We start from the raw sequence: 12,431 nt of genomic DNA on the forward strand, positions 1-12,431 counted from the left end.
CCTATGGTTCCAGCAGCACCCCTTTGTTATCTTAAGTTTCGTTCAGCAAGTATAGACGAAACGTTAAGATTTATCAGGTATTCTCCAAATTAATTTCTATTTTATAATGTATGTAAATAATTCTTGAAATTGTATTGCCTGTATACCTGGTCCTAACAGCTTGATTTGGTAAGTTTATTGTATACTGTTGACCCCTGTCATGGTCTGAATCAATAAAATCCTTTTACTCTGGACTGTCACCACCTAAAACGAACAGGTTTAGGTGAGAACACTTGTCTTCCACCTGAGATTACCCAGTCTTTTGAAGCTTTTGGTATGGAACTATCAGAACTTCAGGGGCTGTGGTTTTGGAAAAAAAGGGCAGTAATCATTACTGCAGCTCATTTCGATATTCAGGTGCCTGCTGGCTTTACTACAGTGTGTGACAACGGCACTAGTTTAACCTTGTGTAGGTGCTTCTAAAATGCGAGTTTATATGGCAGACGTAAACCGTTCTTCCACAGTATTTCGGTGATTTTTCAATGGAGAAAGGTTGACTTAAATAAAGTTTTAACTTAACACACAATAAGTCACAAAGGCAAAAGTGTTCTCTATCAGAAACGGTCATCACAATTGTGTGTGTTTTCATACTGAGGACAAATATCATTACTTCTAAAAGTAGCAATTATCGGCAAGTTCATTCACTTAAGTGTTGGGTCTCCTGAATATGTCACGTTCACGCACTGTAGATTAGTATAGTCCTCTACAGCAGGACAAAAGGCTCACAAACTTGTGCGGTTGAAGTTTAATGCGAGCTGTGTGACAAAAGCTATTCTTAGGATTACATGTCCATTTCCATACGAGATGGAGAAAAAAATCCCCATTTTTTTTCTTTGTTTAACAATCTAAGCTTCCGAAAAGTAGGAATGAGTTCCCAGTCACCTATGCCCTTGTGGAGCAAAAAAAAAAAAAAAAAGCCACTGAGTTAGCATGAAGAGATGTACTATAGTGATTTAAACATTCAATTTAATGAACAAACTAGATGAGTAATCTGAAATCCTATGTTCATGGAGAGTGCCATAGGCATCAAACTGTTTAACCTTGCTAATCGTTTTCCCCCCTACCAATTGCTATTCATGAATGCATGCGGCCTAAAGTATTACATGGAGATCAGAGTAAAAGAAGTTACCATAATCTCTCTTCCTCATTCTGCAAGTGCTAGAGACCAGGGGGTTCATTGCATAAGGAAATTAAATGTGTGTTACTTTTTTACCACTATACAAAAGCGGTCACTTCATTCATTTCAAGTGAAAAAGCACTGCATAATAAACTTGATCAAAATGGTAGAGCTAAAGTAGTCTAGAAAGTACTGAAACCAGGAGCAACTGTACAAGCAACTTGACTCCTTTACATGTTCTACCATCAAATGCAGAGTTGCAAAAATGGGGGCTCAGTGCAGTGACTATTCCATTTAAAGTGCAGAGCTGGTTCATCCGAGCTCAAGTTACTAGCAAATAATAGGAAGCCGCTTCTTTACTGCTTGTTACAAAATATAAAGCTTACTTTTGTTTCAGTATCATTCAACAGCCTAGCGACACACAGGGAGCAGAATCCTTGTTTACCTGTACAAAGTGCAGTTTTGACTTTATGGGTCAGTTAATGAGAAAGACCACATTATGGTAAGAGGAAAACTGACCACAACATAAATTTGGTTCTTCTTTTGGGGGGGGGGGGGGTCATCTTTATATAATGTAAGCTGATGGCTGTACGTGTTATAGGGGCGCTAGTAGTGTTGAGTTCAAATTGGATGTGTTTTGATCTACTTAACACAGGACCTTCTGCTAATTTTGCAAGAAATTCTCATTATGACACAATGTCCCGCTCAGTCTGAGCTGAAACAGTGCACCAGATTAATTACAGTAGGGAAAGAAGGCTAAGTGTCCCCCTTCTTAGAGGCAGATAATTACTTAGCTCTCGAGTGGACAAAGTAAGGAGAGATGGCATTAGGCAAGACTGCTCAACTTTCACACATGGGGTTTGGTGCCACAGTGAGGGTTGGTAGCCTAATATGGCTTTAATTTGTTTGATAAATACATTTTTTAGAACAAAAAAGATATAGCGAAAATACTAAAATAATCCCGATATTTAACAAGGAAAAAAATCCTCAAATATTAAAGTTCAGTTGACGGGCCAAATGGCTGCGGTAAGGATGTGATGTATTTCTTTCTCTTTGAAAACAATGAGAAGGAATAGGTCCTTGAGAATTAATATTGCTCGCTAATGGGTGCATTTTACAAAAAATGCAAGTTTGGGTCCTTTGTACATTGTCACCGTATATACATATATTTTCGAGCGAAATTGATAGAAACGTCTAATTAACGGTTTTGGACATACACAATTAAAATAAGAACCTCTAAGCCTTAAAACTATGCAGTCGATGTGGTAGCATTTGATGGTAATTTGCAATATAAATATACTCTCGCAGATCTAACTCGGGTTCATGCATTTTCATTATTGGCAAAATAAACATTAACTGAGTGGTGTCAGGAAATGTAATTTATAGGCCTCCTGAACATTTTCCAGCAAAGCTTAGCTGCATTCACCTTGCGAATAATGTAGGTTTCGAACAGCCTAAAGAACGCCATTCTAATAATTTTACTTCACTAGGCATATATAGTTCCGGCTTGCTGTAGGCACTACTACGCCTAAAGGAATTGTTTGCACTACTGACCATAACATGTTTGTCATGCGGTCCCTTGTCATCATTCCCGGGGAACGGGCGCTTACCATTCTTGTACAGAGCTGTGTGGGGGTGTAGTGTGAAACGCTGGGGGTTATCTGCACGACCTTCTGATCTAATGCTAGGTATAGGTGTCAAGCTTGAGGTGATGTGCTTAAGTAGAGTGGTGTGGAAATCACATAACTTGGAAGGGAGCGATCATAGTAGACAGAACCGGGAGCATATTTATTGGCTTTCTTGTTCAGTGGTCAACCCTTTTAAAGTTCTAAAAAAAGACAACTGTATCAGATGAGATACAAACTAAAGAAGCGGACAGGAAAACATTAAGAATGTTGCTACAAATGAAGAACATTGCTACAAAGTTGGACCTATCATTGTAAAATTCTCGGCTAGCGTCGCCCCTAGTGCAGTGCCTTGCGTGAACCCTGTGCTGCTCGTTCTATCGCAGTGTTGGTAGTAGACGATATAGGCCGCCTCGAATGGGGAGTTGTGTAGTCACTACTCGCTGCGCAGAGCAGCGTCACCGAAGAACTCTCACCTCCCTTGCATGGGGTCCGGTGCTGACTGTGTTGAGCCCGGTAGCCCTCGATCACCTCCCACTCGCCGTTGTCCCTCTTGATGGGGAAGCTGACACTCAGCACGTGGTTGCAAGGTTTGATAATGCGCAGGATACCCCGCACTCGCAGCCGCTTCTGCTCCTCACTCTCACGGGTACGCAGGTCCTCTACCAGCTTATCCTCCACGATGCCTGCCCCACGGTCGAAGAAGCCCTCCACCATCTTGAAGAAGTTGGGGTCGTCCTCACCCTGGGGTGCATGACAGTACCGCCGGAGACCTGTAGCGGCCGCAGGGAGTCCGGAATCCGCGGCCAGCAACGCACCCCCACGGGTCGCGAGCTCCCCTATGTAGCGGTACATGGTAACTCTTTCTGCAGTTCACACAGCCAGGTACGGACGGCAGCCGGCACGGGACAATAGAGCGGAAGGCCCAGAACTTCTCGCTCTGCTGACAAGAACCGGCACCGCCCTAAAGCCTGACTGGTAAATCAGAAGCTGGAGTCTGCCTTATATAGAGGCTGCTCCTTTTTTGTCTGAAGGATGGGGTGGGACTAAGACATCACAAACACTGCACTACATATTAAGGAACTTCCGGACTATAGACAGCCATATTGCTTGTAGATTAAGAACTTCCTTGCCTGAAGTGGAATAAGGTGCGCGGGTTCTTCTACTACCCGACTTTCGTGACCCACGATAGGACGTCTAAGTCCCCGACTCTACGCCCTCCGCCTTTGCTTTTTGGCGGTTTAGTCTTCAAAAGGTCGCCTATTTGGGGTTTTGTAACAAGTAAACGAGCTTGCTCGCACCCGCGAACCAAAAGACTAGAGCGAATCAGCGGCTTCTATCTCCCGTTCTAAAACGCTCCACTGGAAACTGAAATATTAGTCCGTCGATGACATAGAAAGAGGACATTTGGACTTTCGTTCTTCACGCTTATATCCAAGCCTTATTACAATTTGGCAGCCATCATGGAGTGACGGAATCGTTTATTCGAAGCCAATGGGGTTGGTGTAGTGACATAAGGTGAGCCTTCATTGTTTATGCGGAAGACATGGGAAATGTAAAGAACAATGATTAAGAAAAAGCACAGTTCACTTTAGAATTTACTTCTACTTCGAGAGCTTGGAACGGATGATAAAGTACCGTGAGCCCACGTTCGTATCTTTATGGAACCTGTTGTTTTGTAAAACTATGGATCCCATTCTTGCTGTTTTTGCACTGTGTGCATGTTAATAGTTTATTTACAAAGAACAGTGCATTTATGACCATGATATCCTCGATCCCTAACAACGTTTCAAAAGAAAAGAGGTGGCATTGCTTATGACATAATAGAAAGTGGCATTGCGCTCTTGTACATGCCAGCATTTTGATATGGTAAAGTGACATATTTTAATGTTTGTTAAAAAAAGACTAGGGGGACTACATTTTCCACATTGGCTTAAAGTTGAAGTTTCAGCCAGGATACCGGCTAAAAGAATCCCATTTTAGGTTAAAAAGAAACCAGAGAGTCTTCTGCCTGAATCGGGTCTGTTGGCATGTGTAGAGAGGGGGTGTTCACCAACGACCCCCTGGGATGACACAGCAACCCAGGTTTTAGTACAGCATTACAGATGTCTTAAAAGGCAAAGAAAAACAGCCCAGTAGAAACAAAGACGGAAACAGAAGAGCAAAGAACGAAAGAAAAGATAGAGACACAGAGAGAGATATGGAGAGAGAGAGATTTAATTGATACATCCGTTCCTTTCACTTAGCCCAGGAAGTCCTTCAGCAGCTGGCTGGGATTCAGGTTGGGCCGTAAGTGGTACCAGGTATGTCCACCTCGGAGTTCAGACCCACTCGATGGCCTCAGGTCTGTGGGGCTGGCCCCCTACGGATCACAACTCCGTTCTTCTTGAATTTTCATGCGGCAAGCCGAGTTGTGAGGCACCACCCATCTCCAGCACTCCGCCTTCCTCATCCGCGCTTCCTACATCAGCGATATCCTCGCCAGCCACCACCTTCCGGAACAACAAAACGATCCGCGTCACCCGCAGTCCCCCTCTCACCGCGGTCACCATGGTCCCTTTGACTTTCTCCACTCTCCAAACATCCGGTTCAAAGTGGGTATGGAATTTCCAGCCAGGATGGCAATCCTTTAGGATGACTGTCTCCCTATCTGCAAATTCGGGTGTTTTGCTCTCCGCCTCTCACTGGCCTTCGCATTGATCAGTGCTCTCCTTTCCTGTGTCTTTGACACACCTAGGTCTGAGGCTGCCAGCAGCAATCCGCTGGTATACATTGGACAGCTGAACATTAACGCCACTGGGGCACATCCAGTGGTGCTATGCAGACTCTGCCGCTAGGCCCTCAAAAAGTGTGGAGACAGAGCTCAGCATCTTCTTGCTGACTCACTCCAATGCGTAGGGTGAGATTCAATGTCCTCAAGAATCGTTCCACATCCCCGTTGGCCTGGGGCCATTGAGGGGTAATCCTCCAATGTGTTACGGCCAGCGAGCGTAAGTAGTTGTGGAACTCCTGGCCATGGAATAGGGGCCCGTTGTCAGTCCGTATTTCGTCTGGCAGACCCAGAAGGGCGAATGTCTTTTCAAGAACTGGTTGGACATGCTCAAATGCCGTGGAGACCACCAGTTCCACCACTGGAAACAGAGTGCATAAGTCAACCATGAGGGCCGTCAGCCGGCCATCAGGAAAACTTCCGAAGTCCAAGCTGATCCGAGACCAAGGTCGAGTGGTGGATAACTCCGTCACAACCGGAGCAGGGACAGGATCCTGAGCGGTGACTGTGCATGGATGGCATCTGCATCTCAGGTCGTCCACCATGATGGCCATCCCCCGGGAACCAAATCTTGTCTCTCAGGCGCACCTTCGTCTTTGCGGTTCCTTGATGACCTTGGTGCACCAGTTCCAACACTCTGCTTCTGGGTATCACCAAACGTTGTCCCCTTAGAAGGAGGTCCTCGGGGCTCACTGAGAGCTCCAACCTCACCTTCCATATCTGTTGCATCACATGACGTTCCTCGGGGTCAGACACAGATGTTTTGTCGAGAAAACGCTTCCAGGATCAGTAATGTAGGGCCTCCTTCGGTCGGCCTATGAGGGCGTTTCGGCCTGAGTCCTCAGCGTTCACGTCCACCATGAGAGCCATGGGGCACGCCATACCCACGATCGTGCTTACAAAGCATTCCATTCGTCCATCCTCCTCTTCTGCTTCCTCCTCAGAGCGTGACTGCAAAGGATGGCGTGACAGATATTCTGCTGGATTGTTGACCCCTGAATGGTAGACAACTTGAAATCAATAGGGCTGAATGAGTACGGCCCACCTTTCAATCCTTGGAGGGGCAAGCCTGGCAGAGCCTGCGAAGAGGGACACCAACGGCTTGTGATCCGTAACCATTGTGAACGCATTTCCACGTAGTTATAAGTGGAAGTGCTGACACGCCCACCTAATGGTTTGCGCCTCCCTCTCAATTTGTGCGTACCGGGCCTCAGTTGCTGAGTGAGCTCAGCTGGCGTAGGCCACAGGCGTCCACTGCTGGTGACTTTGCTCTTGCAGTAGCACTTCTCCGAGCCAGACGGGGCTGGCGTCCACCACCACAGTTCTCTTTCGTGGGTGGAAATAAGACATGACTGCTGTGTCCAATAGGGCTGTTTTCACGGCCCGGAACGCTTTGTCCTCCTCCGCGCCCCACTCCCAAGGGTTACTGGCTTTTAAGAGTCGCCTGAGATGATCGGCAAGCGTGGCTAGGTTGGGGATAAACCTTGGCAATACGTTGCTATCCCGAGGAAACTCCTGACCTCAGTGGCATTGCGGGGTATCAACGCACCCTTGATTGCTTCCACTTTTTTGGAGTCAACTTTCAGTCCTTCCCTTGAAAAAATGTAGCCAAAGAACTCTATCAAGTTGCGGTAGAGCATGCACTTTTTCCGGTGAAGCGTTAGTCCTGCTGTAGGGTGTCTCTCAGGTGCTTCTGGTGTTCTTCTTCCAGAGTGTCAGAAAAGATCAAAATCTCATCACTTAGATTGATGACACCAGCCAAACCTGATAGTGTCTCACGTATTGCGGTCTGGAAATTTCTGCAGCCAAGGAGACCCCAAAGCTTAAACATTTGTATCGACGCAGCCCCATGTGCGTCGAAACGGTGGTGCCATTGCGGCTTTCGGGGGTTCGCTCCAGTTGATGTTATCCAGCGTTCAGGTCTAGCTATGAGAACCATTGAGCCCCGTTCAGGTCTGCAATTATATTGTCCATAGTGGGTGTGATGTGGCGCTCCCGTTTGATGGCACTGTTGGGGAGGTGCATATCCACACAGAGGTGAATGGCTCCGGTCTGTTTGGGCTTGGGGGCGATGATAGGAGGCAAAACCCAAGGCGTTGGTCCAGTCAATTTCTCTATGACCCCCTGCTCCTCAAGGGTCCGTAGTTCTTGATCCACCAGAGGCCTCAGGTGGAATGGCACCCTCCAATGTCTCAGTGCAGTCGGGTGTACGGTAGGGTCGATGTGTAAATGAAATTGTTTGCCCTTGAGCTTCCCAATCTGTGGAAGATCTCCGGGAACTCCTCCAGCATCGCTTCGGCAGGGGAGTCATGCACCTGTCGGGCAAAGAATACCAATTCCAGGTCTTCGGCCGTGTGACACCATAGGAGCGTTCCTTACTTCCCTTCCGCTATATGGAACTTTGCACGTGTAGAGTGTCGGCTGCTGCCAACAGTAACCTCTATTGCCCCTCTGAAGGGAAGCTGTTCTATGCCACCATATACATATATTTTGGGGCGGCATGGCTTGAGTTCTGGTGGGGGAGATAGCTTGTTGTACTGGTCAATGTCCAGGTCATTGACCAATGCCCCCGTGTCAATGAGCTCTGATACAGGTGTGTCGTTGATTGTTATATTGCATATGGGAGGAGGCCGCTGCCTTTGATCTCGTCTGTCGGTGAATGAGACAACAAATATTTCTTCCTCTTCGTCGTTGTCAAATGGGGTGGCACCCTGAAGCAGGCCTACTGCCCCTGCTTCCTTGTCTAGCATTATCTGTTTCACCACTGCTCTTCTTGCAGAAGGTATTCCGGTTCAAGGCCGTCCCCCTAGGCAGACTCTGGCGAAGTGGTGGGGTTTGCCACATCTGGAGCAGCTCTTGCCTTTCGTTGGGCATGCACCAGGTGTGGGGTGTTCACTGCTGCAGTTTCCACACCCCTTTTCTTCCACTCTGGCCAGCCTAGCCGTTCGGCGGTAGATGGCGTCAACTTGTTCTTCCTTCACAGGGCTCAGTTTTGTGGACCTGGTGCAATGGACGACCATGCAAGGGCGGCAGCCAAGTCCTCAGCACGGCTGTTGGTCAGCTCACGTGACCTCGCTAGGATGAGTATTTCATCAAGCGAAATGCCTGGTTGCCTTACAATAGCTTGCGCAGCACTGTAGAGCAGCATCCCTTAATTATCTGCGCCCTTATCTATTCTTGGTGATTAATGCCTGTGCAGGTGCTTGCTAGGTTGCGCAGGCGTGCGTAGGACATGTCCACCGACTCTGTGTCGGTTTGCTGTTGTAGTTTGAACTTCTCATAATCGGGTTTGAGCTGCGGGTCAAAATACCTGTTGAGGGCCTCCACTGCAGCGTCAAAGTCATTATCATTTCCTGTGTTCGGCAGCGTCTCAAACAGGTCGTAGAGATCGTCACCCCAAAAATGTAGCATTAGCGACCTTTTGCTCCGCACTGTCCATCTCTTGTGTGGCTCGGAAGTAGTGTCTCAGCCATCCGAGCCAGTGGCGCCATCGCAGGGCAGCCGTAGTAGGATCCGGCAACTGGCTGAAAGGGGGTAGCGCGGTGACAGACGAATGTGACCCATGATGGTGGGCGCTTGCAGGCGGTGTCCAGCGTCTGGCGAAGAGCTCATTGTCCTACCTGGGACCTGACTTCCTCCCCTCTGCGTAGACTGCTGCTTCCAAATGCCACAGGTGTGTCTCCGGTTTGCTGGGAGTGTGTGTGGCCAAAACAAATGTCTGTGCCCTAAGTGTTGAGAGGGTTGGGTGTGGCAGGAGGAACAGGCACACCAGAAGAAGAAAAACAAAAAAAACATTGAAAGTAGATGGCTGTGTAAAGGATGGTGCTCCACAGTCTATTTCCTGTGTCTCAGGTCTTGGTGATGGAGAGAACAAATGTTTGTTGGGGGCACCAGGCCTTGCTTCTCGGCGCTGGCCCCACGGAGACCCACCTGACAGGGCCTCCGAACTGCTGGGGCAGCGCTACCCCGTTATCAGTGTAAGAGGCAGCCTCAGGGGACCTTGCGCTTCAATGCACGTCGAGTTCAGGCCCCGATTCCCAGAGAGGCGCCGATGCGAGCGCTGCTGTCTCAGGCCGGTCACAAATTGGAGCGCTTCGGCCCTTCTCCTGGAGGCGCGCTTGAGCGAGGAGACTGGCTCGTGCCGGAGCCGTGGACCTCCGACGAAGACCGGAGGGCCGTCTTGCACAGGTGAAGCTGTGCACTGGCAGCAGGAGTGCCAGGTAATGCAGGCGTGGTGGGCAGCGTGTGGCCACCACCTGGTTGCCAGTTGTAGAGAGGGGGTGTTCACCTACAACCCACTGGGATGACACTACAAGTGAGGTGAGCTCCATCTGAGTGCCAGCCCTGCCAATTACCACACATCAGGGGTTAGACTAATGCATTTTAGTGTGGTGGTGCGCATCACCGCACTATAATGCAAAGTCACACATTTACAGCGACTCCTTGACACCATGGGTGCGGAGGCAAACAAGCATGATGGGAGCGCCGCCCTATAGCACCGCTCAGTAAGCAAGCAAGCGGGCACTGGCAGAGTGTGTGACTGCACTACAGCACTGTGTGCAGTACTACCCTGGTACAGTTGAAAAGGGCCTGCAGCATTCACATGACATGTTGTCACTGCAAAAATAATCACACAGTCATTAGTGTGTCCATTTAATTTTCTGACACTAGTCAGTGTCTCTGAGTGAGGCAGGCGGCGGTGCAAGCAGCAGTAATGTTTCTTAGTTTGCCGCTGCTCGAACTGATGCCTGTCACTGTGCCACCAATATTGGTGGCACCACTGCCACCATGCCTCATCATGATGCACTACCAACATTGCCCAGAGGCAGGATCATGATGATAACTGGGCCTGACTGGATCTGGTGCCATGAGCTGCAACTCATCGCAGCTCGCCTCCCTCAGGTGTTTGTGACTAATACTATTGGAATAATTAACTATAATTTACAGCCTGAGCTGGTTACACTTGTGCAATCAGTGAGTACACAACTGACTGGGGATGGCAAGAGGTCAGAGGGAGCGGCGTTGGAGGATGCAGGATGCTGTTTACTGGCACTAGGGAGAGCAATAGTCTCTTCAAGCCCATATTGAACCTCGATTTCTGTGGCCACACAATTTATTGTTTCATTAGTCACATAATAGTGACACTGGCTGTTGTTTCCAGTCACCAGGGAAGGTCTTGCAATTATTCTGTACTGTTTCTCCTGGCCAGCAGAACCCATATTTCGCAGGCTGAGTAATCAAATTGTTGTTCGTTTGTTTTTATAGTTAGTTGTTCACACAAGAATAAAAGTGCCACTACTGCTGGTCATTCATCTAGAATTAGACACTTCAGAGTGGGGAGAAATGCAACCTGTCACTCTACTCCTGCTCAGGCACACCCCGTGTATTGAGAGCTTCAAACACATTTGGAATTTTGAGGTCCAGGTTAGAGTGATTGTCCTGATGCAAGCCATCCACTATAGGCACCACAAATCCCCCCGCTTTTTTACCCTTGCTAGTTTTTATTACCAAGTCGAGACTTATGAGGAAACACCCCTTTCTTAAATTTAGGCTGTGCCCCACCACCCATTTTCCTATCCAAAGTCAGAGGAGCAACCCGACCCTGCAACAATGTGGAAGTATCATTAGCCTGCACACCCTGAACATCCGGGCTGGACGTGACACTGCCTGTACCCTTAATGTGTGTGGTTAAGGTATCTCTGCAGGCAGTAGCCAATAACCCCTTAGACAAGTCTGAGTCATGGTGTGTTTGTAACAACTGTTCAACTATATAAGAGATCTCCTTGGTAAGCACGCCTACTGCATTATTCAAAAGCAAGCATTTACAATGTATTGGGTCTTGCATGCTTGAGTTAGAGCTATTAGCGTTGTAAATTTCTAACTGGACTTTTCCTGCCACATAAATTGAAAATGAAAAGTAAACCAGTTAACATAAGCAAGCCAATTCAAAGTGCCACAGCCGCCGTGAGCATGAGTGTGAAGGAGACACAAAAAAGGGAAAAGAAGTTTGCTCGCAGTCAAATGTATCAGCAAACATGCAATTATCCATGTAACAGGGTCGATGGCCAACGCAGTAACAACACTGCGCCACCGAGGGATAAAGCATTTACCAATGATAACAAAGTATTTTTGAAAGGCAAGCTCCTGAACGAGTGATAGTGATGGGCATGGGCTGGGCGTGATTACAAGCCAACAGAGAGATTACAACATGTCAGAGCACCTGCGCGCTTGACTTAATGATAAAATGGTCTTACTAGTTCTGGGTCGCTTGTCCATCACATTTGTGGATTTCACCTTCCTCTTTCCCTTGCTTCTGGAGCAGGAGTAGGTGCCAAACAAAGCAAAGGTGAGGCCAACAGATTGCAGGCCCCCACTGAATATACTCTCAGCTGGATGACGACACTAACCCCCACAACCAAAAAAAAACAGAAAGTGACGGGGGGGGGAGGGGGGTGATGACAGGCACAGGCTGGCCCGCTCTTGGCCCTGGCTTTTTCAGGGGGTGTTCGTACTGTGGGAGTGAAGTTGCCCTAGTAGGTGCTCAGGGGAAGGAAACAGGTGTCAGCACCTCCTAGTGCATTGTCTGATGGGGGCTGAAATCCCTGGTATCAACCCGGCCTGCTGCTGTAACCCGTAATGCAGGAGAAAAAATTGCTAATGAGTGCTGAGTGGCAGGTGGGACACAGGCATCAGCACATCCTGGTGCAATGTCTGATGGGGGCTGACAGCTCAGGTGTCAGACCCTTTCTGCTGCCATAACCCACTCTGCAGGAGTAAAGATGTGCTAATAAGCGCTGAGTGGCGGGTATGAAACAAGCATCGGCGACTCCTGTTGCAGTGTCTGATGGGGGCTGTAGACCCCGTGCCAGCTTGGTCTGCT

General features: G+C 48.2%; 2 protein-coding genes across 3 annotated transcripts in view; one reads left to right on the plus strand and one right to left on the minus strand.

Moving 5' to 3' along the window:
- Positions 1 to 3,787, minus strand: part of GLUD1 (glutamate dehydrogenase 1) — a 181,279-nt gene extending 177,492 nt beyond the window's left edge. The window contains exon 1 of the mRNA XM_069240627.1: positions 3,258 to 3,787. Within this exon, the coding sequence (XP_069096728.1) occupies positions 3,258 to 3,636 (379 nt within the window). The 5' untranslated portion in view covers positions 3,637 to 3,787. The remainder of the gene's footprint in view (positions 1 to 3,257) is intronic.
- A 358-nt stretch (positions 3,788 to 4,145) lies between these two features.
- Positions 4,146 to 12,431, plus strand: part of SHLD2 (shieldin complex subunit 2) — a 567,669-nt gene continuing 559,383 nt past the window's right edge. For both annotated transcript variants that reach the window (XM_069240624.1, XM_069240626.1), the window contains exon 1: positions 4,146 to 4,299. The gene's annotated coding sequence lies outside the window, so the exon portion shown is untranslated. The remainder of the gene's footprint in view (positions 4,300 to 12,431) is intronic.

This window comes from Pleurodeles waltl, chromosome 6 (genome assembly GCF_031143425.1).
Source record: "Pleurodeles waltl isolate 20211129_DDA chromosome 6, aPleWal1.hap1.20221129, whole genome shotgun sequence".
NCBI classification, from domain to species: domain Eukaryota; kingdom Metazoa; phylum Chordata; class Amphibia; order Caudata; family Salamandridae; genus Pleurodeles; species Pleurodeles waltl.